This window comes from Sturnira hondurensis, unplaced genomic scaffold (assembly GCF_014824575.4).
Source record: "Sturnira hondurensis isolate 20B ecotype Veracruz unplaced genomic scaffold, ASM1482457v3 Scaffold0021214, whole genome shotgun sequence".
NCBI classification, from domain to species: domain Eukaryota; kingdom Metazoa; phylum Chordata; class Mammalia; order Chiroptera; family Phyllostomidae; genus Sturnira; species Sturnira hondurensis.
Window position 1 is genome coordinate 3,630,672 of NW_028093845.1, and position 24,878 is coordinate 3,655,549.

At 41.3% G+C, this 24,878-nt stretch overlaps 1 protein-coding gene across 4 annotated transcripts in view; it reads left to right on the top strand.

Annotated features, from left to right (window-relative positions):
* The window catches only part of DIP2C (DIP2 acetate--CoA ligase C (putative)), a 438,780-nt gene that overhangs the window by 261,422 nt on the left and 152,480 nt on the right, over positions 1 to 24,878 (top strand). For all 4 annotated transcript variants that reach the window (XM_037031859.1, XM_037031860.1, XM_037031861.1 and 1 more), the window contains 4 exons: positions 5,682 to 5,891; positions 13,617 to 13,751; positions 16,296 to 16,415; positions 17,715 to 17,912. In XM_037031859.1, coding sequence (XP_036887754.1) covers positions 5,682 to 5,891; positions 13,617 to 13,751; positions 16,296 to 16,415; positions 17,715 to 17,912 — 663 coding nt within the window. The remainder of the gene's footprint in view (positions 1 to 5,681; positions 5,892 to 13,616; positions 13,752 to 16,295; positions 16,416 to 17,714; positions 17,913 to 24,878) is intronic.

Here is a 24,878-nt window from a genome sequence, read left to right on the forward strand (position 1 = left end):
GAGAAGTGTCTATTTGAGTCCTTTGCCTATTTTTTAATTGGTTTGTTTGTTTTATTGGTGTTCTGTAAGTACTTTGTAATTTTGGCTATTAATCCCTTATCAGATATATCTGCAAATGTATTCTCCCATTCTGTGGGTTGTCTTTTTATTTTGTCAATGATTTCCTTTTCTGTGCAAAAACCTTTTAGTTTCATGTAATCCCATTGTTCATTTTTTCTTTTGTTTTCCTTGCCTGGGAAGATATATCCTATAAAAAAATTGCTATGAGCGACATCTGAGATTTTGCTGCCCATGTTTTCTGCTAGGATTTTCATGGCTTTGGGTCTAACATTTAAGTTTAACCCATTTTGAATTTATTCATGTGTGTGATGTAAGAAGGGAGTGTAATTTCATTTTTCTGCACACATCTGTCCAATTTTACCAGCATCATTTATTGAATAAACTATCTTTAGCCCATTGTATATGCTTGCTTCCTTTGTTGAATATTAGTTCTCTATAAAGGTGTGGGTTTATTTCTGGGCTCTCTACTTTGTTCCATTGATGTATGTGTTTTATGCCAGTACCATGCCATTTTTTTTTTTAATTTGAACGCCTTTTCCATCTTTTTTTTTTTTTTAAGATTTTATTTATTTATTTATTTTTAGAGGGGAAGGAGAGAGGGAGAGAAACATCAATGTATGGTTGCCTTTTGTGCGTCCCCTGCTGGGAATTAGCCTGCAAGGAACCCGCCTGCAACCCAGGCATGTGCCCTAACTGGGAATCGAACCGCGATTGCCGGGTTCGCAGGCCCGCGCTCAATCTACTGAGCTACGCCAGCCAGGGCCAGTACCATGCCATTTTGATTACTATGATCTTAGAGTACAGTTTGATATTAGGTAGCATGATTTCTCCAACTTTATTCCTTTTTTCTAGGATCGCTGTTGCCATGCAGGGCCATTTGTGGTTCCATATAAATTTTTGAAATATTTATTCTAGTTCTGTGAAATACATGATTGTAATCTTGATAGAAATTGCATTCAATCTATAGATTGCTTTGGCTAGTATGGACATTTTAATGATGTTAATTCTTCCTATCCATGAACATGGTATGTGCTTCCATTTATTTGTATCTTCATTTTCTTTCTTCAGTGTCTTCTAATTTTCTGAGTATAGGTCTTTTACATCCTTGGTTAGGTTTATTCCTAGGTATTTTATTCTTTTTGAAGCAATTATGAATGGGATTATTTTCTTAGTTTTCCTTTCTGACAGTTCATTATTGGTATATAAAAATGATACTGATTTCTGGATATTAATTTTGTATTCTTCTTTGCTGAATTCATTTATCAGTTCTAGTAGTTTCTTGGTGGAGTCGTTGAGGTCCTCTATGTACAGAATCATATCATCTGTGAATAAAGACAGTTTTACTACCTCTTTTCCAAGTTGGATGCCTTTTATTTCTTCTTGTCTGATCACTGTGGCTAGGATTTCTGGTACTATGTTGAATAAGTGAAGTGACAGCAGACATCCCTCTCTTGTTCCTAATTTACAGGGGAACATTTTTAGTTTTTGCGCAATTAGTATAATGCTGGTAGTGGGTTTGACATATATGGCCTTTATTGTATTTAGATATGTTCCCCCTATTCCCACTCTGCTGAGGGTTTTTATCATAAAGGGGCACTGGCTTTTGTCAAAGGCTTCTTCTGCATCTATCAGTGTGATCATGTGGGTTTTATCCTTCATTTTGTTTATGTGGTGTATCACATTTATTGATTTGTCAGTGCTGTTCCAACCTTGCATCCCTGGAATAAATCCCACCTGCTCATGGTGTATGATCTTTCTGATGCATTGCTGTGTTTGGTCTGCTAATATTTTGTTGAGGATTTTAGCATCTATGTTCATCAGGGATATTGGCCTATAAGTTTCTTTCCTTGTAGTGTCTTTATCTGGCTTTGGAATTAGGATAATGCTGGCCTCAGAACTGAGTTTGGGAACCTTCCCTCCTCTAGAATTTTATGAAATAGTTTGAGGAGCAGAGGTGTTAGTTCTTTTCAGAGTGTTTGGTAAGATTCCCTTGTAAAGCCATCCAGTCCAGGCCTTTTGTTTGTTGGGAGATTTTTCGATATTGCTTCAGTTTAAATAGGGGCAATCTGTTTATTCAGATTCTGATTCTTCCTGATATAGTTTTGGAAGATTCTGTGTTTCTAGGAATATATCCATTTTGTCCAGGTTGTCCGGTATACTTGTTCATAATATTTTCTTACAGTCCCTAGAATTTCTTTGGTGTCAGTTGTTATTTTTTGGTTTGTCTTTTTCTTAATGGTGTCTCTGGTAAACAGAATCATGACCCCTCCAGAGATATCTATGTTCTGATTCCCAGAACTTGTAAATAGATTACCTTACATTGCAGAGGGGACTTTGCAGTTACGATTAAGATCCTGCACTAGGCAGTTCTCCTGGACTATGTGGGTATAACCACTACAATCAAAAGGTCCTTATTCAGACAGAGGAAGACAAATACTGCTTGATCTCACTTTTATATGGAATCTAAAAAAAGAAAAAGAAAACAAAGGCAAAAACTCCATGGAAAAAGATAAATTTGTGTTTCCAGAGGCCAAAAGTAGGGGGACAGGGAATTGGAGAAACTTGGCCAAAGTGTACAAACTTCCAGTTACAAGATAAATTAGACACTAGGGATGTAATGTGCACTGTGATGACTGTAGTTAACACTGCTATATGATAGATGAAAATTAAGTGAGTAAATCCTAAGAGTTCTCATCACAAGGAAAAATTTTTTGCACTTTCTTTTTATTATATCTATAAGATGATATATTCCAACCAAACTTAATTGTTGTAATTATTTCACAGTATATGTGAGTTGAACAATTATTCTGTACACCTTAAAATTATGCAGTAAATCAATTATATAGCAATAAAACTAGACAGGGGAGGTCCTCAATAAGAGAGGGAGTGTGAAGTCAGGCTAAGAAAGACAATGGAACCAGAGGTTGGAGGGTTACACTTGAAAGATAAATGAGTGGGCCAGGAGCCAAGGGTGCAGGTGATGCAAGCGCCTCTAGAAAGGGCAAAGGGAAAGACCCTCCCCTAAAGCCTCCAGAAGGATTATAGCCATGCCAACACCTGGATTTTAGACTGGTGACCTCCAGAACTTGAAGATAATAAATGTGTTGTTGTAAGCCACTGACTTTGTGGTGATTGTTACATTACACATAGGAAAATAATAGTGTCCTTTGAAGTGTAAAGGTTTTTTATTTTGACGAAGTTCAATTCTTCCATTGTTATGTTATGGATTGTGCTCTTGGAGATATTAGAAATTTCATAGTTTTTGTTCTTTCATTTAGGTCTGTGGTCCATTTTGAGTTCATTTTTGTTTGTGGTGTGAGGTAAGATCTATGGGATTTTGACAGGTTTTTAGTTGCTGATATGCTGATATTTTTTGTTTTTTGATATGAGAATATCCAGTTGCCAAGCAACATTTGTTGAAAAGATTATCTTTTTCTCATTAAATTGTCTTGAGAACTTTGTCAAAAATAAGTTGACTACAAATGTAAGGTTTTATTCCTGGATTCAGTTCTGTTCCAGTGATATATATGCCTATCCGTGCACTAACATCACTGTCTTGATTACTGTAACTTTATAGTAAGTTTTGATATCAAGTGGTGAAGTCCTCCTCCTTCCTCAAAACTATTTTGGCTATTTTAGGTCCTTTGTATTTCCAAATGAATTTTAGAATAAGCTCTCAATTTTCCAGAGAACAAAGCCTTCTAAGATTTTGTTAGGTATTACCTTGAATTTTTGCTAGATGTGTTGCTAAGGATTTTATCCTTTTTGATGCTCTTGTGAATGGAATTTTTTTTAATCTAATTCCCAGATTGTTCGGTGATGATATCTGTATATATAAAAATATTTTATGTCTTGTATCCTGTCACCTTGCTAATCTTGTTTCCTAATTCAAGAATTTTTTGGTTTGTTCTTTGGGATTGTCATCTTGTCATACAAGATTGTCATCTGTGAATAGAGACTGCTTTACTGTTTACTTTTCAATATGGATGCCTTTAACTTATTATTTTTGCTGTATTTCACTGTCGAGAACCTCCCAAATAATGTTGAATTGAATTGTCAAGGTGGGATATCCTTGCCTTGTTCTTGATCTTAAGGGGGCATACTCAGTCTTTCACCATTAAGTACCATGTTAGCTGTTGGATTTCGTGGATGGACTTCATCAGGTTGAGGAAATTGCCTTATATTTCTGCTTTGCTGAGAGGTTTTCTCATGAGTGGGTGTAAGCTTTTGTGAAGTACTTTTTCTATAACTTTTAAGTTAACTTGGAGTTAATAACAGTAATTTGCATTTGAATGTCAAATCAGCTTTAATTTATGTTCGTAGGTGTAATCTCAGTCACCACGTGCTCCCAATGTACTGTCCATTTCATATGCTGCTCAGTTCTGTTTGCTAATATTATTTGAGGATTTTCGTGTCTATATCATGAGGGATATTTTTCTGTAGGGTTTTTGAATGTGTGTATGTGTGTGTGAGAAGGTAGGCTAGGAAATGGAAAACTATTAAAGGGCATGAAAAAACTTTCTGGGGAGATGTTAATATGTGGTGTGGGTATATGGGTATATACATTTCTCAAAAGGCTTTAAAAAGTTTTTGTCATAGTGACAACAATATATTACTGTAAATATCCTTTATTATAAGTATTGTGTTTAAAAAGTCCAGTCTTGATTTAAGATAAGCTCTCATTTCTCTTATTCTCATGAAATGTTCTAGAGCTGCTCACACTCTTTTTTTCCCTCCTGGCATCTTACATTACTCCCCTAGAGGTAGAATCCTAAACGTCATGATTACACTGAAGTTGAAGTAACAAGTGCACAGTAATTCACTTTTGAAAACCTTGCTTCTGAGTAAAAAGTTACTAAGTGAAAGATATTTTCCTAATTTTAATGAAAAAAAGTGATGGGTTTTATCTCAATCTAAGATACACAAGTTTCACAGATAGAAAAATAAATGTAAAAAGTTTATAAGAAATGAATGTAAAAGTAGATAGTTTGATCATAAAGTGTTATGTGATGCTCTGTTGTCCCCAACAAAGGAGCAGGCAAGGTCTTGAGCCTGTAGGTTGGTCAAGAAGGTGAGAGGCATTCGTTGTGAGATGCGTTCTTCCTTCTACGCCATTATCTTCACTGATGTCTCACTCTTTGGGGGGGTGGGGGTATGTTCATCTTGCACTCAGACTGAACTTAAAAGTAGATTGCAGCTCAGAAAACCACCTTGGGACCAAACAAGGGTCACAGGCATCTCAGTTGGAAACACATGAAGGTTCAACATCTCTGAGAAAATGCTGCCCACGATGGCCTCACTTGGTGTGTGCATGCAAAAACATTTGCCTTTTTCCCAGACTGTTGAATGGAGAACATTGATGAGTGTGTCTTAGTCTGAGATTCTAATGTGCTCCCCTTCCCCCCCAAAAAAGCTTTTTGTAGCAATTTCTTTTAAGGTGTTTTGAAGGAAAAATTAATTATACCAAAACATAACTCACCTGAGAAATGGTGTAACTTCCAGAGTGTTCAAAGCAAAAGTTGCTGAACTGTCTGTCCGTGTGTGAGGGAGGTCTGTGTTTGTGGTGTTTGATTAGGGAGTGCTGCTTTGTTCTTCTGCATAACAACTCTCCCATCACACAGATACCTCCTCTGGTTCGGAAGACGAAGGCTCTGTGCAGGGGGACTCCCAGGGGACGCCTACCTCCAGCCAGGGCAGCATCAACATGGAGCACTGGATCAGCCAGGCCATCCATGGCTCCACCACCTCCACAACCTCTTCCTCATCCACCCAAAGTGGGGGCAGTGGCGCCGCCCACAGGCTGGCCGATGTCATGGCCCAGACGCACATAGGTGAGTGCCTGTCACTGAGTGATTCTCGTTGTTGTACCTACGTGACCCAGAGTAGCCAAGGCCCTATGTAGAAGTTTGTCTATCTGGACATCACATCCTTGGAATCCACCTGAGATTCCACAAAGAGTCCCACTCTAGCTCCTGGTCTGCTTTGTGTTTTGGTTTTCCTGTTCAGTGAAACCATTGGTTTTATTATTTCTCACCATCCCAGGTGTCTCCTACAGCTGGAATTCAGGAGCTTGCTGCTCACAAAGGAATGCACTTGTTCTTTATGGAAACTTACAGCCATATCTGTTTTCGTGTTTTTTTCTCATTTATGCTAAAATATGCTCCTAACTGAAATTTTACTACTGCTAAAAAAGCAGGCGGGGAATTGTAAAGTGTGTTTGCCATGATTTGGAAATCACGTAAGGAATCAGAGGGCTTTAATCACTATTGTTTTCTGCCATGGGTATGTAGATTTCTCCGGTGGTTCATGTCATTTCATATGCAGGTTCTATGATGAGTGAGATCCTCAATATTGGAAAAAACACAAAATTAGGAACCATTGCCTGAGGTGCTTGGAAATAGTGTGAAAAGGGAGATTACATGAGAATTATTAGAGAGAAGGGGTTGTATGAGCGGTGTGGCTATTTCAAATGCGGGTAAGTGAGGGGCACGTTGTTCTGCCCCCACTTGTGCCAGCCACTCGCTTCCCAGGGAGGCGGGTCCTTAGGATTCGCAGAAAGAACAAGTATGATGTCCAGATCTGTTGTGACCCATTTTTAGCTGTATATGAAGATTTTCAAACATCTCAGTAGTATCAGAAATGAGACCATGTGTCTCCAGGCACCCCAACAGGCACCCCTCAGGAGAGCTGGGTCTGGTCTCGCTTCTCCCGTGAGTGGCTGCTGGCATCTTCACAAGTCACTTCTTCCTTGTTTCATTTTGTAGTGGGGAAGAAAAGAATAGTAATTTCTTCCCTTTGTACCTCTAAGAACTGTTGTGAGTGAGAAGGAAAAAATAGGAAATTTCTTCCAGATTTTTTAAAGTAACATTGAAAAGCAATGTGGTGTCATTAGACGTCAGTATGAGAAGTTTTGGGTAATGTGGACACTGGCTAATGCACGCTATGACTCTTTATTTGAAGTCATAGTGAGTTAAAAATTAAACTGAAATGTGTGACCATTAAATATTTTTAGATAATAGTATGCCTCCCTGTGTGTTGGAACCTGAGATAGCAGCTGAGGTCCTGTCCTTGTGCCTGACCTGCCACTGGGGCGAAGTCAGGCCTGGGATTCCCTCACCTCTGCCCCTCATGCCAACCCTGGAAATGCATGTGTTCTGACCCAGTTCCCCTCTCAGGAAGTATCGGAATCTAAGAGAAACACGTAATTTTGAACAAATTAATTACTGCATTTGCTTTTCTCTTTGTGAATTTGCACATGGAGTCCTGGAGAAAATGATAGGAGAATTAAATTTACCAAGACTATAAAAGGGTGCATGATTCATGTACACAGGTCTCAGTGTAAACCTAAATATAGCTTTTTAATGCCTGACATTTCAGTAATTTCTACATTGGCACAAAGATAAGTTCCTAGAATATCTGGGACTTTTCTGTAAGTATAAAAAAATCTAGAAAGCAGTGGCGAAATAATAAAATGAAAAAATGTGAAATAAAAATTTTATTCCTGTGTCAAAGCAAAAGAAGTAAAAAGTCAGAGAATTGGCAGCATTTGACCTTTTGTTGAGATCACTGAAAGCCTACAAATAATAGTGTATGTGTGTGTTTTAAGGGATTTAAGGTAAAATAAACCACCTTGTGCTTCTAAACCCTCAGAGTAAGGGCTTGGGTAGTGTCTACAGACACTTCTTTGCCCATCTCTCTTTTTTGCTTCCCTTCTCTCTTTGTTTTCCTGGGAAAGGAGACTCCTTATTGCTAGAGTTCACTCTTTCACCTTCATTCTGGATCTCGGCTCCTCCCACATCTGCTCGCTCAGTACTAAGCTCTTTTGCATCTTAGCTGTCCTGTGGGTGAACCCTAGCTTTGGGTGTTACTGACCAATCACCTCCTCTCAAGCCTGCCCACATCTGGTTTCCTTCCCACTTCTGATTCCTTTCTTCCCTCCTGGTAGCTCATGTCCTTGCCCTGTTCCTCCATTCCTGCCAACTTCATCCTTTCCCAGTTTTGAAGGCTGCCTGCTCCTCCTTAACTCACACACCTGTATTTTCCACTGTGACATTCTTCACCAGTCCTTCACATTCCAGAGTGCCTCTGGGCACCACCCGTTGGCACACCTTGTACCCTGAGGTCAGCTTGTTTCTTTATCTTGTACTCCCAGGAGCAGGCTCAGGGACCTCAGCTGCCCTTGGCTCCTCCTTCCCCTGTACCATGCCCATGTCCTTGGCATTTGGCTACTCACGGTCTTGCAAGCTTTCTCTCTCTCCCTCACTGCTCCCAGGTCCCTGGTTCCAGGCACTCCCCTCCCATCTGGACCATTGCAGCCCCTTCCACCCTCTCATAGCCCTTCTTTTACAATGTCCTGTATCTTGCATCCCTGTCAGTGTTGTTAAGGGTACTGGTCTGATCCTGTCTCAAAAAATGCTTTGGGGATTTTCACTTCTCAAAACTGATTTTCTTGATTTGGATTTTATACTTAAAGTAATGACTTTTGGACCCACAAGTGTCCTCATCCTTTATCTGTGTACCCCATTTTGCAGAAATATCTCACCTGCCTGCAACTTTGGTGTCCATGGGAACATCCTTCTATTTAGCTCTGCTTTTCCAATGTTTAAATGTATTTAATTCAAAGTGGTAACACAGCCATTTACACTTTCTGCATGTCAGTTTCTCAGATTCTTTTTTGAGGAAAAAGCATTCCCACACAAGGGGTTAGAAACAGCAGAGGGGAAGCACGCAGGTCTGGGGGAGCAGGGCCTGATGCCGTGATGGCAGTAATCACATCACGAGAGATGTGAGGTGGGTCGTCACTTCGTTCTCTCAGCCACAGTGAGGAGTTGCACTGTCATTCTGCAAACGGAAGACTGAGGCTTAGAGAGTTGACAGGGTGCTCCCGGCAGCCAGTTGTGGAGTCAGACTCCCATCTGCTTGGTGGCAGAGCCTGGGTGACACTCTGTGGTCTCGGTCTCTCCTCACCTTCTGTGTTCCATTGCTTGTTACAAATGGAAAGGGAACTCTTTTCAGACAAATGCAGTGAAACTTTGCATAAACAGTAAAGATTTCAGTGTCGCTATCACAGTTGGGGCCCTTTATCATAAATTTGAGTCTGTGGACAAATATTCAGAAGCTGTTGTCCAAAGTGGAACATTTTTGTTCTGACCTACCTTAGAACACACTTCTACAGTTCTTATGTGCTTCCTACTGTTGCATTTACTGCCCAGTGGGATTTTTGTGGCGTGAATGTGGGCATGAGGCATTTCCAGGTGTGAGAACCTGTGTAATCCTGAACTCAACCCTGATTCTCAGGATGTTGCTGAAAAGCAAGTTTCGACATAGAACCTTTCAGTCTTTTTCTGACCATCTCCAGGTTTAGTCCATGGGTGATTTGCCTGCACATTTGAAAAGCAGCTGCAAATCACCATTATCAGTATCACACTCACATGCTCACACATACACTCGCACACTCAAACACACATTTACATGCTCACACACATAGGAAACGTTAATCAGCAGGAGACAAGGTACATGAAGTATATCGTTCTGTCCTTCAGTCACTATTAAAGGAATAAGAAGATAAATCCTCACATGATACATTGTCATGTGTCACTTTTAGTCAAGACGCCCGTTAGAGCTTCCCTGTGAGGTGCCTTCCGTGAGGCCCAGGGAAAGTGGCCTTCACTGGTGAAACCCAGGGGGAAAGTGTTCCCTTCCACTGGATTGCACATGGAGGCCGTGTGGGTGCAGTGAGTGGTCCAGCAGAGTCCCCAGCGGCATGGCTAGTGCTGACTCCCTCAAGAACCAGCTCTCCTCCTCTCCATTGTCTTTTGTTGAGATCACAGCTGGTGGTTAAACTTTGTTCACCTTCATTTTTTCACCCAGGCACCTGGTTTTCCACCACCATGTGGAGGGCATGACCATGTCATTTTAGGAAGCTGGGGCAGCTGGGCAGACCAGGTGGGGCCCAGATCACAGGTACCTGTTTCTTTCTTTCTTAGTGAAAACAGTGGTTGAGTTGACAGGAAACTGGGATGGGGCATTCTTAGTGTGCAGAAATGTTGGTTCCTTTGAACATGTTACTCATCATATATCACCGGTTAGTAGACCACACACAGATTACTTTTTACACGTTAAAACCGGATTTCCTACTTTTCTTCTCTTTATTTGGGGACTGAAAGATAATTAACATGGCTTAAAAGTGGGTGTTATCACCATGACCCCTGTGAATTTTAACTCATACAGTTAGAATCAAAGGGTAGTTCTTTCTAGTGAGTGTTAGAACTGGAGCCATTTTATCTAGTTGTCAGCTGTTCTTTCATCCATTCATTGTTTGAACTGTTTCTCCAGCATTTGCTGAGCAGACAGTGTGGGCTGGTATAGGTTGCTTTGGCGTCTGAGGAGAACACCTGCCCGAGCAGGTGATTAGGAAGAGTCGAGGAAGCAGGCATTTCCGAGGCCAGGTTCAGCGGGGAACTAGCCTGGACCTTGCAGTGGTCACAGCCAGAAACAGCTGTGCAGATGGGGTAGCTCACTGGCAAGAGGAACAGACCAAAACCTTGTGTGGGGTAGAGGTGGGTGGGGGCCAAGGTCCGAGGTGGGGCCTCTAGACTGGTTTTGCCAAAGCGGCGCAGATGCTGCCGTGAAAGATGGCAGAACTGCACTTCCCTCCTGCCTTCCTCTTGTGCCCATTTTGAATCCCTGAATCACGGGGGACCCATGTCAGCTGCTAATAGCAAAAGCCAAGCAGAGGTAGATGGAGCTGAACCCACGCCACTGCGGGCAGATGTGAAGGTGTCACAGACAGCTCTCGGGGAGCGTTCACAGTGGAGGTGATACTTGACAGGTGGCTAGAAAGGTGGTTGCCATTTTTCTCTTGATTTGAAAGGACTGGGGAATTTAAGAAACAATGGCGGGTCTTGCTCAAAAAATAAAACCCTGCTCTGGTGAAGGTTCTGTTTTTGTTTTTGTTTTAATTTAGAATTCGTGGAGAAAGCTGTCAGTTTGGACAATAGAGAAATTTTATTTTTGGTCCTAACTGTCCTAGCCTAGTGGATTGGGCATCATTCCACAAAGCAAAAGGTCGCTGGTTCAATTCCCAGTCAGAGCACATGCCTGGGTTGTGGGCTACATCCCCAGTTGGGGGCATGCAAGAGGCAACTGATCGATGTTTCTCTCCCTATCTTTCTCCCTCCTGTCCCCTCTCTCTAAAAATAAGTAAACATTTAAGAAAAAGTTTAAAAAATGGCATCCACAGGAAAACAGCCAAAAAGGCACGGAGTGTATGTTACACCTCCCTACATCAGAAAGCAGCTGGAAAGGGAGCCTGGGAGATCTTGTGCTGACCCGGGAAGTCTCTGCGCATCCTCTGAATTCCCTTTGAGGGTTAATCTTCAAAATGCTTCTGATGCATGTAGACTCCACTGGCGTGGTCCTGGAGCTGGCAAGCATCTTGGGCCTTTGAACCTTCACCCTCAACCTGATTCCACTTTTTCTTACCCATCAACAAATGTTTTCTGAGCATCTGTTACGGCCAAGGTTTTCAAAAATAGTCCCCCAAAGATAGATAACCTAGTTCAACACTTGCAATCCTGATCTTCACCAAAGTAAAACAGGTTACAGCACTTCACTGCAGCGTCAGCATGTCCTCTGGCTTCCTAACAGGAGCAGCTGCTGGGCTGATGGATCCCACAGTGACAGCACAAACGAGGAGTTCGAAAGGGAGTGGGAGGGGAGGTGTCATCTAAATAAATTTGGAAAGTACTTAGAAGTCACCCAGCTGTCACTGTTCCTACTTTTTAATCACGAGATGTGTTGGTATCATTTTTTCCAACTTCAAAATGGAAACACGACAGTATTTCTGCCGCCCAACACAAAGACGGATTGGCTGTTTATCACCGATAGTGAGGCTATAGCGTCACCCAAACCAGAGAATCTGGATAAAATTGCAATGCAGTGTACCCACGCTATTGCTGCTTTTATTTTAGACTCTAATTTGAAAGTCTGCTCAGTTCCCATCAGCATCTATTGTATTTTTATCTGAAATATGAGGCCCCAGTGAGTGTGCTACTTGGCGATGGAGAATTAGATCATTCTGCCACATGAAGTGAGGTTGATTTGGCAAAAGCACTGGTAGAGATGAATGAGAGGATGAACAGACTGTGAATCATTGAAGGGGTGACTTGAATCGTCCTCTTCTCTCGCTCTCTTGTTTATCCTCAGGGATCCACCTACTTGTTAAAATTATTTATAACCCCAATCAGTACGCTCAGCCTTCTCGTGGTCACGTATGCACATTTGCAGAGCAGCCAGAATTTGAGGTCCTGACACACTTGTTCCCAGCTGAGGGCGACATTCTTCCTTCTTGTTCCAGCTCTCAGACTGTGAAGAGCATCCTTTACAGAAGCAGTTTGGTGCCCTGTTTCTCCCCTTGTGCTTTTTGTTGGTAGTTTCACTGTTTTTATGGCCCCTGCCTCCACGTGTGGTGCTGAAGAGGGAGCACTGAAGAACAGTCCAGTACTTTCTCGTGCTGGCTCCCCTCAGCACAAAGAAACCGCTTCTGTTGCGCGGAGCTATGGAATCTCGACCAATTTGCATCCGATAGGGATTAGCTAATCAAAATCAATAGCATAATACCCATTCTAAGGATTCAGTACATAGAAAGTGCCATTGGAGTCCCATTTGATACGCCCTCCTGGCTGCCTTATTTAATAAATATTGGGGGAATGCTGTGTAAAGTGTATGGTTGTCTGACTACTATGAAATGGATACAAAATAATATTGAATGTAAGCCGTAATTTTAAAATAAACTTAAATACATAAACACAGGAACTGTGCTTTCCCCACTTAACCTTTTACGACGACACCTGGCATCGTCGTGGATGCCGCTGCGGGGACGGCCTGCTGCAGAGCTCACTGCATCACCAGCATCCGTGCCATGAGCGTGTGCACACGGGCTTTCCCAGTGAGTGTTCGGTGCGCTGCTGAAACAGATGAGATGGCTAGTACGTTCTGAGTGGTCAGCCTCCATCAAGAAGTGTGGGTTATTAACTCACAGAATCTCCCCTACAAGGAACTCGCCATTAGCGTTCCCCTTTGATGGGTGAGGAGACTGAGGCACTCTAGAGAGGTTAAGATGCGCTTCCCAAGACCTCGAGGAATTTGTGAGCTAGGATTCAAACTGCCGGCTGCCTTCAGAGCTTGAGTTCTTAACTGCCACTGCTATGATAGACAAGAAAATTGCTCTTTATGAACAAACATGTAACTTTCAACACCTCTTTTTCTACTGGCTGCTTAAAGACGTTATTCTAGTTAAAATGCTACAGTGATTCATTCGTTGATGTGGCTCCTGCTCTGACATGATGTCTGAAGTTTTACCTAATTCTGTGTCATTTGGAGCAGGGTGAATTATCTGTAGGATCGTCTTTATGCTGAGATTTTTGTAGTGGACTTGGATTCAGAACTGTGGTCTCTTCACAGGATGAGGCCTTTATCGAAACCCTGTTTCTTACTCGTCCTTCAGAGTAACTCCATCAGGATAATCCGAGAACTTGTCATTTGCTTCTTTACAGAAAATCACTCCGCACCTCCTGATGTAACCACGTACACCTCAGAACACTCGATACAAGTAGAAAGGCCACAAGGCTCGACCACATCGCGGACAGCACCAAAGTATGGCAACGCCGAGCTCATGGAGACCGGTGATGGTACGTCTCCAGCGTTTTCTTCCTTCCTCTGTAAACTCTCGATTCCACCAGCTTCCCTTTTAGATGAAGATTGGATGTGTTTCTTGTAGATAAACAGTCAACTCGCAGCTTACAAGCCTCCCATAGAAGGTGGAATAGTCGCAAGAAATGCAAATTACCTTCAAGTTTGCCAAGAGTTACTCCTTGTAGGAAAAAAATAATGATGCTGTAAAAAGTTATTCATGAGGAAAAAAAGGAAATTTTTAAAGATTCTGATGTGTTTGCTGATGAATAACCAAAGTAATTAACAAATGAGCATGCAAGCATTAAGACCGTGAACAGTTACTTAGAAGGGCAGAAGGAGGGTACCCGTAAACAAATTCATTGACAGATAGGAGCCAATATGCTGCTCTAGAATTTAGAAGATAGAGGGTCTTTTTCTCTGCATTAGAAAAAAGTATTAGTGATTAGATAAAATACAGGAGTAGGGGTGTTTTTTTATTCCTCATATCATTAATCTTTGTGTATTCTGATTATGGTGGCCCTTTCCATTACCCAGTCTGAAGTAGCAGACTCAAACAGGAACTTCATGTGTTACTCTGCTTTCCGGAAGTCTCAGTCCTTCCTGGTCGTGAAGGTTGTAACATAACCCAGTGGTGATGTGAAATGCTGTTTTTGTGGAAAAGGGCCAAAGTAGGGCTGGTATGCCCTCTGACCACCTGTCACCCTGTGCGTGCTATGGTGTGATTCAGAGGTGTCGAGGAAGGCCTGCCCCCAGTCTCTAATGGGCAGCACGTCTCTCTGTAACGGGCAGAGCCCAAAGTCAGTGCAGTTCATGGGTTCCTGTAAGGACGTTTGAAGTCCAGTGTCCCATATGATTGGTTTTCCTGGAACACTTTCAATTTCAATGTTTGCTTTAGTTCTGTGCTAAATTTATTATTTCTTAAATTGATCATTAACTGTTATTCTAGTCATTGCCAGTTTAGTAGCTTTGTTGTTTTTGAAGTCCATCATCTTTCTTTGCTCTCCCACATCAGTTCATTTGTTGTCCGCGCGATTCCATTTGAGTCACCTGTTGTCCAGTTCAGAGTTTTTCAGCATGATGGTCTCTTGTCTCAGAATCACTTGGGGCACTCGTAGAAAGCAGATTCTGGGCCACACACCAAACCTAACACCTGAGAAACCCTGGACCAGGCAGGTCCTAGAATGATTCTCACACATTCCAAACTGAGTTGGAAAACCAGTGGCGTTGTAAAATGATCTCAGGTTCCTCTAAACCAGAGTAAGTGAGACCATTTAATGAGGAAATATTGTGTGTAGAGACTGAGAATTCTGGATTATGTGTTTTTATATATTTTCAAAACTATAAAATATTTGATGTCTCAATTCTGAGGGTTCACATTAAGTATTTTGAGATTACCTATGAAAATGTGTCTGACTTGATAGGAAAATTTGCTTAAATTCTGTCATGTTCCCATCCCCGAAGCTGAGGGTTTTTGTGATGCCTACAGTGGGGAAGAAGGGCTCCTCCTCCATCATTATGGGGGAGACGCCTTCAGCTGTGGGTCTTAGACTGTGAGAGTAACGAAGTTTTCCGCACCCATGCTCACCAGGCGTGGGTTTCCAAGCACCTTCCAGCGGAATGAGATTTGCCCACAGCGAGTGCATTTGAACAGTAACGCATCTTGGTTCTCCTCTTATCCATTAATTTGGGTTATTTACTTAAAACTTTTAAAACTTCTTGCCTTTTTCAATGATCATGTCACTTGATTTTCAAAATGATGTCAACATTCATTGTTGTAAGGAGTATATTATTGTAACATGGGGTTAATGTTTCTCAGGGCACATGGGTGAATATATGCTGGCATTCTGTCATGCAGAAATCGAATTTAGAGACCAGTTGCTGTGGTTCTAGAATGTATTGCCTGAATGCTCACTCAGTTGCACGCTCCTGAGACACTTGGAAGGGACACTTGTGTGGATAAGGGCTGCCAAGGTGCTTGCTTTTATCAGCAGGTGTGGGTGCTGGGGGTGGCACTGCAGGCACTGCAGGGCACCCAAATTGGATGTCTTCATCAGAATGTTCTCTTGGCCCAGGGAGGCTAAGGGCTCAGAGAGGGTCTCCCTGTCTCATCAGCTCTGTGGTCTCCTTTGAAAAAAGGGACCAGAGACAGGATGAGTGAGAAGGTGACAAGCCCAGTTTTAGGAATTAGAGGTGGGTCCAAGCCCGATCTGTGGTCAGAACTCTCCCCAATGCCCCCCCACCCCCGGATCAGGATGGTTTATGAAGTGGTAAAAGGGAATTGTTTCTGCTGAGTTGTTTCTCTGCCCTCTCACGGCTTCTCAGCAGGGTCAGTGCACTGTGCCTGTGCATCCAGTAGAATGTCTTTGCTCGGCACATTGTCCTAGGTGGCACTTTGAAGGACACTGAGTCAGTCTCAGTGCCATGCCTACTTCTCTCAGCCCTGAGATGGGGCAGTGGGCGCAAGTGTCTGAGCCCTGTGGTGCCTGTTCAGGTGGGGTAGACTGAAGTCAGTCCATCTGTCCCACGGTTCTGTTTTTCAGGAGTGCCAGTAAGTAGCCGGGTATCCGCAAAAATTCAACAGCTTGTCAATACCCTCAAACGACCGAAACGGCCACCGTTGCGGGAATTCTTCGTCGATGACTTCGAAGAATTATTAGAAGGTGAGAGATCCCTTTTCCACCCCATTTATTTCAATGCCCCTGTGCTCCCAGAAACCATAATGGTATTTTTTTCTACCAACGCTATTTTACTTTTCAAGAACAATAATCTTGGCATTCACTAGAAGATGGGAATCTTATCTAGAGACCATAGGTACTATTTCTGCAAGTCATGTAAAAGTGAGTACTGTCCCACAAGGCAGGCCTGTTCCTAAGGACCCTGACAGGTTCCAGAAATGTGAGTAAATCATAGAAAACCTTGCTGACAATGACACAGTTCCCTCTGAATAAGCTCAGGAGGAATGCCGTGAGCATGTAGCCGGTCCCATCCCTCTCCACCTTGTACAAACCCAAGAGTGGGTTTCTTAACCCCCTCAGGCTCATGAGCTTATTTATAATTAATATTAGAAGGGAAGGGAGGGATAGAGAGATGTAGAGAAACATTGCTATGAGAGCGAGACATTGATCGGTTGCCTCTCATACACACCCTGCCCGAGCAGGGTGGAGACTGCAACCTAGGCATTTGTCCTGATCAGGAATCCAACCCATGATCTCCGTTTTAACCAACTGAGCCACACACAAACCACTTAAAGTCAAAACAAAGAAACTGTTATCTCAAACACAAACTCTGTGTGTTCTCATTCTTTATATCACAAATAGGATGTAGCTGATTTTCTGCCCAGTAGGTGCAAATCGTCAGTCAGTCATAAACTATGAGAGAGAAACCTCTTCCAGAAATGAGAAAAAAAAAAATCTCAACTTCTCACCTATCTAAACAGTAGGGCAAATTGCATTTTATCATGAGGCATTTATTTTTGTTTTACTCAAGAAAATGTGATCTGTGCTCATTATTTGTAGTAGTGGTAGCAAATTTGAATTTACACCTCAGTATTTAAGGGCAAAATAAATGTCGGGGTAAAAGATTTGCGCTGTTTGGGGTCCAGAATGACTAATCTGTGTTGATCACTGATGTTTGTAACATAGTTGTTGCAATCCTAGATCCCGGCACATTTGCATCCATAGCTTTACTCGCTGTCAGTTTGTAGATACACTTGGGTCTCCCTGAGTAGCCCCCCAACACTGCCTGGGAAATTGTAAGAATTATGTGCCCCCATCACATCCATGAGAGTAGTATCTGGGCCATAGTCCTGATTCTAGAAAAGCATGTGTGTGTATTTTCTCTGCACTAATAAATTTATACTTTAAGCATAAGCCTCTTCTCTTTCTTTAAAGGAATAAAAATGTGATCATAGTAATATGAATGTATGTTTCCTAAAACTTCTTGCATCCACGTGTGTTTAGTTCAACAACCAGATCCGAACCAGCCAAAGCCAGAGGGAGCCCAGATGCTGGCCATGCGAGGGGAGCAGCTGGGTGTGGTCACGAACTGGCCCCCGTCCTTAGAAGCCGCATTACAGCGATGGGGGACCATCTCACCGAAGGCCCCGTGCTTGACCACGATGGACACAAACGGGAAACCTCTGTACATCCTCACTTACGGTAAGCATAGAAGGCTTGTCTGCCTTCCGTTGGCTTATGCGCATACCTTGCGACTTTCAGGGCGGCTAATTCATGTTCGTGCTGCTTTTGTGTTTCCAGTCCCCAAATAAATGGAATCTGAAAGGAAATATTTTAGGAAAGTTTTTTTTTCATATGTGAATATGAGAAATCATTTGTTAAGTGTTTTTTGAGTAAAATCCAGAAATGGATCCAAAAATTTATCACTCTAACAAGATATTGGGATATATGTGATATTCTTGAAATTCCTGGTTTTAAGGAAGGGTTGGTAATTAAAAAATATGTATCTAAACTCTTTGGCATATATAATTCTGAAAAAACAATGTGTTTGCAGAGTGCTTTTTCAGAAATTGAGAAGCAAGTTTTTTCCATAGTTTTTCATTCCATACATTTAATGTAGTTTGTAATTTTTTCAAAATAGTTAACTGTAGCAGAGGGATTCCTCTCTTTGTCCCATGGATAAGGGACCATGAGAAACAGACTGTCAGGGTTTTGCACATTATCTGGTGTAGCTTTACAAACAAACCAGCTTAATAACTAAAAGACCAAAATGGCTCATGTTATACCTGCGTGCATGAGGTTAGAGTACCTTTTTTTAAACTTTGAATTTTGTTATGACAGTAACACTCTTATAACTGCAAATAGGAAATAAATTGATCTGTGCATTAGTGGTCAATGTCAAGAATCAGATGTTATGTTAAATAACACAGAGCCCAGCCTTCTGGGGAAGGGGGGTGGGGCGGCCCTAGGAAGCATCAGCCATGGAAGTGCAGAAGTCACTCTCCTGTGCATCCCGTGGCCAGAAATGGGTCAGGATTCAGAACAGGTGTTTCATAGCCTTGTTTTTATGACATTGTCAACTATTTCTAAGTGGATAAATTGTATTTCACCCAGGATGAGACATAAACTTGATTTTTAAAAAAATTCTGTTCTTGGAAATTGGTTTTATCCTGTCAGAAAGATAGAATACTCCCCTGTGTGAGGCTCACCCCTTGCCACAGTCAGCCATGGAGCTGACTCTGTGCTTGGAACTGCTGCTCCTCAGCTGGTTCTTGGGGTTCTCTGGGCACATGTGTGCAGTATTCGTCTGTTAGCCACAGTCACTGCTAGTGTATTTGAAGCACAGGCACAGCATTAAGGCCCGGGGATCAAAGCTGAGTGAAATCCAGTTCTTAGGGCTCGTGATCTGCAATGGAAGTATGGCCCTGCTTCTTCTACTGATGGAATGGAGAACAGACTAGTGCTGGCTCTCCTAGGATGAATTTGAACTGTCAGATAAAGACCAGTGGTATCTGAAAATGTGGAGTGTGTATGTCTACACCAAGGCATTTAGTTCCTGCTTTCAGTCATCTGTATTGTTGTATCGCAGTTATCTATATTAGATGTCTTATGAGTCAGTCTTTGTTTTTACTTTGGTAAAGGAATATAAGAAAGCAATGGCTTTCCAAGTGTAAGATTGTCATTTATAAGGATGTAAAATGAAAGTATTGATTACTATGATGAAAACTGGAAAACAGTGCTATGTAGAAACACTAAATAGATGAACACTTAATGATTGGATGTTGCTGAAAAGATGCAGAGAAAAGTTCATTGAGTAGAATTGTTCTAATACTAAGTAACTCGGTATAACCAAAGGGCTAGACCATTTACAGTGTGTGGTTTACATTCAGCTCTATAATGTAGCATCTTCAAACCCCTGAGGTAGCAGAATTCCCAGTGAGAAACAGGATCTTCAATTGAAAATATAAATGGTGAATGAAGGTTATAAGCAAACTCATTTAAAAAATCTTATGCTTTCAATTTACCAATATAAATTAAAAAGCATAGGAAGAGAACACATTGCATTTCATCATGTTAAATTAACAAAAGTAAATCATGTTGAGCTCGATCAACTTCCTTTTATCATGCCCCACTTCCAAAACTTAGTCTTTCTTCTCTACCTTCTCCTTAGTATTAATAAGAGATCTGCTCACTGTGTTTGCTTTGGTGCAGTGTCTGTCTCTCTGTCTTTTGATTTACGACTTGATTTTTGTCCAGAATATTTTAAGGGATTTAGATACTTAAACTAGAAAAGCACTGGGTAACCTTTCTGTATCTTTTTTTATTTTTTACTTTTGCAGTGTTGGTGATGTGCTTTCCAAGCCCCCACCACAGTCTCCAGGTTAAATAGCCACTATATTCCACATGGCTTCTGATTGCCCTTCCTTACCCATCTACCTCCCCTTCAGAGTCAGACTCTCTGCACAGTGCTTACTCCTCTCTCAAATCAAAGGAAAGTTAAAATTTATATGTAATAAGATAGCGTTTACATCATTTCTACATCTCCCCTGCCCCGACAGATACATTGCTATCTCAGAGTTTCAATGTCTGTTTTCCCAAAATATCTGTTTACCCTACCTTAAATCTAGCAGAATTTCATTTCTAATTCCCAAGTTTTAAATATACAATATAGTATTATTAACTATAGGTGCCTAGCTATTTATTACATCCCTGTGACTTATTTGACAATTGAGAATTTCTGCCTTTTGACTCTCTCCACACCCCCATCTCTAGCAACCACCAATCGGTTCTATCTATAAGCTTAGTGGGGGGGGTTTAGTTTTGTCTGTTTTTTTTTTTTTATTCTACATGTAAGTGAAATCATATGCTATTTGTATATCCCTCTTTGACTTGTTTCTTTTAGCATAATACCCTTTAGGTCCATCCATGTTGTTGCAGATGGCAAGATTTCATTCTTTTTTATGATGGAGTCATATTCCATTGCTTATATATGCCACATTCTCTTTGTCCATTCATTCATCAATGGACATTTAGATTGTTTCCATTTCTTCACTATTGTAAACAATGCTGCAGTGAATATGGGGGGGGGGTGCATATGTCTCTCTGGGTTAGTATTTTTGTTTTCTTTGGATAAAGACCCTGAATGGAATTGGTAGATCATACGATAGTTCTATTTTTAATTTTTAATAAACTTCCATACGGTTTCCCATAGTGGCTGCACCAAATATTGAGTTAGCCAAAAAGTTCACATGGTTTTTTCCATAAAATAGAAGACGCATTTTTCATTTGCACCAATAGCTTTATTGATTTGGATATTTTAAGTCTGTTGGCTATCTCCTACATGGTATAAATTTATTTTAAATGTTGTTCAAGTATAGTCTTCTGTCTTTTACTCCCATCCCAGCCCAACCCACCCCAGCCCTCCCCACCTCCGTCCCATTTCCACCATCCCCCCGCCCTAGTTTTTGTCCATGTGTCTTTTGTACTTGTTACTGTAAATCCTTCCCCTTTTCCCCTGAAACTCAGCCTGTTCTCTATTTCAGTGTCTTTGGTTATATTTTGCTTGCTTGTTTGTTTTGTTGTTTAGGTTCCTGTTAAAGGTGACATCATATGGTATTGGTATTTCACTGCCTGGCTTATTTCACTCAGCATAATGCTTTCCAATTCCATCCATGCCATCGCAAAGGGTAGGAGCTCCTTCTTCCTTTCTGCTGCATAGAATTCCATTGTGTAAATGTACCATAGTTTTTGGATCCATTCATTTATTGATGGTCACCTAGGTTGCTTCCAACACTTGGCTATTGTAAATTGTGCTGCTATGAACATTGAGGTGCATAGGTTCTTTTGGATTGGTGTTTCAGGGTTCTTAGGATATACTCCTAGCAGTGGAATTGCTGGGTGAAAAGGCAGGTCCATTTTTAGTTTTCCGAGAAAATTCTGTACTGTTTTCCATAGTGGTTGTACTAGTCTGCAATCCCACCAACAGTGCACTAGGGTTCCCTTCTCTCCACAACCTCTGCAGCATTTGTTGTTTGTTGCTTCGTTTATGATGGCCATTCTGACCAGTGTAAAGTGGTATCTCATTGTGGTTTTAATTTGCATCTCTCTGATGGGTAGCGATACTGAGCATCTTTTCATGTGTCTCTGGATCCTCTGTATGTCCTCCTTGCAGAAATGTCTGTTCGAGTCCTTTGCCCATTTTTCAATTGGGTTGCTTGTCTTCTTAGAGTGGAGCCGTGTAAGTTCTTTGTATATTTTGGAAATTAAACCCTTGTCTGAGGTATCATTGACAAATACATTTTCCCATATGGTTGGTTGTCTTTTTATTTTAATACTGTTTTCTTTAGCCATGCAGAAGCTTTTAATTTTGATGAGATCCCATTCATTTATTCTTTCCTTTATTGTCCGCTGCTCTAGGGGACATATCAGTAAAAATGTTGCTGTGTGAAATATCTGAGATTTTCCTGCCTAGGAAAAGCCCTTCACTTTTATTCTGTGTAGATCTTTTGTCCTGAGGTGGGTCTCTTGTAGGCAGCATAAGTGTGGGTCATGCTTTCTTATCCATTCAGCTATTCTATGTCTTTTGATTGGCTCATTTAATCCATTTACATTTAAGGTTATTTTTGATAGGTACTTATTCATGGCCATTTTCATACCTGTGTTCCCCTTTCTCGCTCTTTTCCTTTCTTTCCTTAAAGCAGTCCCTTTAGCATCTCTTACAGAGCTGGTGTGGTGGGGGTGTATTCTCTTAGAGTTCTTTTGTCTGGGAAGCTCCTTGTTTGGCCTTCTATCTTTATTGAGAGCCTTGCTGGGTAAAGTAGCCTTGGTTGCAGTCCTCTGGTTCTCAATACTTGGAATATTTCTTGCCATTCTGTTCTGGCTTGGAGCAAGCGTTTCCACTGAGAAGTCAGCTCCTAACCTTATTGGGGCTCCCTTGCATATTACTTCCTTTTTCTCCCTTCCTGCCTTTAAAATTCTCTTTGTCTTAGTATTTTGTCATTTTAATTATGATATTTCTTGAAGTGGGCCTCTTTGGGTTCCTCCTGATTGGAACTCTCTTTATTTCCTGGATTTGTGTGACTTTTTCTCTCATCAAATTAGGAAAGTTTTCCATCATTACTTTTTCAAATATGTTTTCTATCCCTTGCTCTTCTTCTTACTCTCCTTCTGGTATCCCTGTTATACGGATACTATTATGTTTCATATTGTTTTGCATTTCTCTTAATCCCTCTTCATTCTTTCTGAGCCTCTTTTCCTTTTCTTGCTATGTCTGGGAGTTTCTTTCTTCTTTGCTTCTTTTTTCTTCTTTTCCACCTCGCTGATCATTGATCTTCTTCATCAATCCTGCTTTTGATGCCTTGTACTGTGTTCTTCAGTTCAGAAATTGTATTCTTCATTTCCTCTTGACCCTTGTTGATAGTTTCTATTTCCTTTTTCATGTTGATATAGTTTGCAGTGAGTTCATTGTAGTTTCCCTGTTGTTTCTGGTAATTCACTCTGAGCTCATTGAGCTTCCTGATAACCATTGCTTTGAACTCAATATCTGATAGTTGAGTTGCCTTTATTTCATTTAGCATTCTTTCTGAGACTTCCACCTTTTCTTTCATTTGGGGGTTGTTTCTTTGTCTTCCCATTGTTTGTGAGACTCTTCTTGTTAGCCTCAGGTTCTTAAATTGCTCTGTTCTGGCTCCCTGGGTTTATGGTGTGAACTTCTGTGGTAGAATACCTGTGAGATTCAGTGGTGCAGCCTCCTTAATCTCCCAAGCTCACTGGTCTTAGGCTATCATTTACGTTGGCTCTGTGTTTGTCTTTGGGTTTTGATTGTTGTTGTGTCTTGCTTTGGTGGGTCCTTTCCACCAGCTGGTTAACTGAGGGTCACTCTGCCCACCACCTCTTGTATTTTGTTGTGCTGGTGAGGGCAGGTTGTGTTGAAGCTGGTTGTTTTGAGTGTACAGGTTTTGAGGATTCTCTCTTGTTCTTGTTCAGTTGTTTGTATTGGGTAGTTTCTCCACTATTTAGTTGTATTTCCAGATAGGTCCTGGATTGAGGTTTGTGTGATTTCCACTCCCTCCTTTACCTTCTCCTGTTGTTATCTTTTGGTGGTTCCTTTGTTGTTGGGTTTCCTCTTCTGATGGGTATCCCTGTGTTCACCGCTTCCACCTACTTTTTTTTTTTTGTAATCAGTTGGAGGGGAAGGCGAAATTGTTTAAGACAACAGGAGATACTGTCTATGGAGATACTATGATATTTACAGTAGCAGGCTGTAGAGAAGAGATAGGAAACTCTTTGGCTATGAATAGTGTTAACTGAAAATTCACCAGTTTTGATTAGTTTTTTATATGCACGTTGATATGACACCTGTTACAATACGGTCTAACAATTTTTTTAAAGATTTTATTTATTTATTTATCTTTAGAGGGGAAGGAGAGAGGGAGAGAAACATCAATGTANCTTGTTAGCCTCAGGTTCTTAAATTGCTCTGTTCTGGCTCCCTGGGTTTATGGTGTGAACTTCTGTGGTAGAATACCTGTGAGATTCAGTGGTGCAGCCTCCTTAATCTCCCAAGCTCACTGGTCTTAGGCTATCATTTACGTTGGCTCTGTGTTTGTCTTTGGGTTTTGATTGTTGTTGTGTCTTGCTTTGGTGGGTCCTTTCCACCAGCTGGTTAACTGAGGGTCACTCTGCCCACCACCTCTTGTATTTTGTTGTGCTGGTGAGGGCAGGTTGTGTTGAAGCTGGTTGTTTTGAGTGTACAGGTTTTGAGGATTCTCTCTTGTTCTTGTTCAGTTGTTTGTATTGGGTAGTTTCTCCACTATTTAGTTGTATTTCCAGATAGGTCCTGGATTGAGGTTTGTGTGATTTCCACTCCCTCCTTCACCTTCTTCTGTTGTTATCTTTTGGTGGTTCCTTTGTTGTTGGGTTTCCTCTTCTGATGGGTATCCCTGTGTTCACCGCTTCCACCTACTTTTTTTTTTGTGATCAGTTGGAGGGGAAGGCGAAATTGTTTAAGACAACAGGAGATATTGTCTATGGAGATACTATGGTATTTACAGTAGCAGGCTGTAGAGAAGAGATAGGAAACTCTTTGGCTATGAATAGTGTTAACTGAAAATTCACCAGTTTTGATTCGTTTTTTATATGCACGTTGATATGACACCTGTTACAATA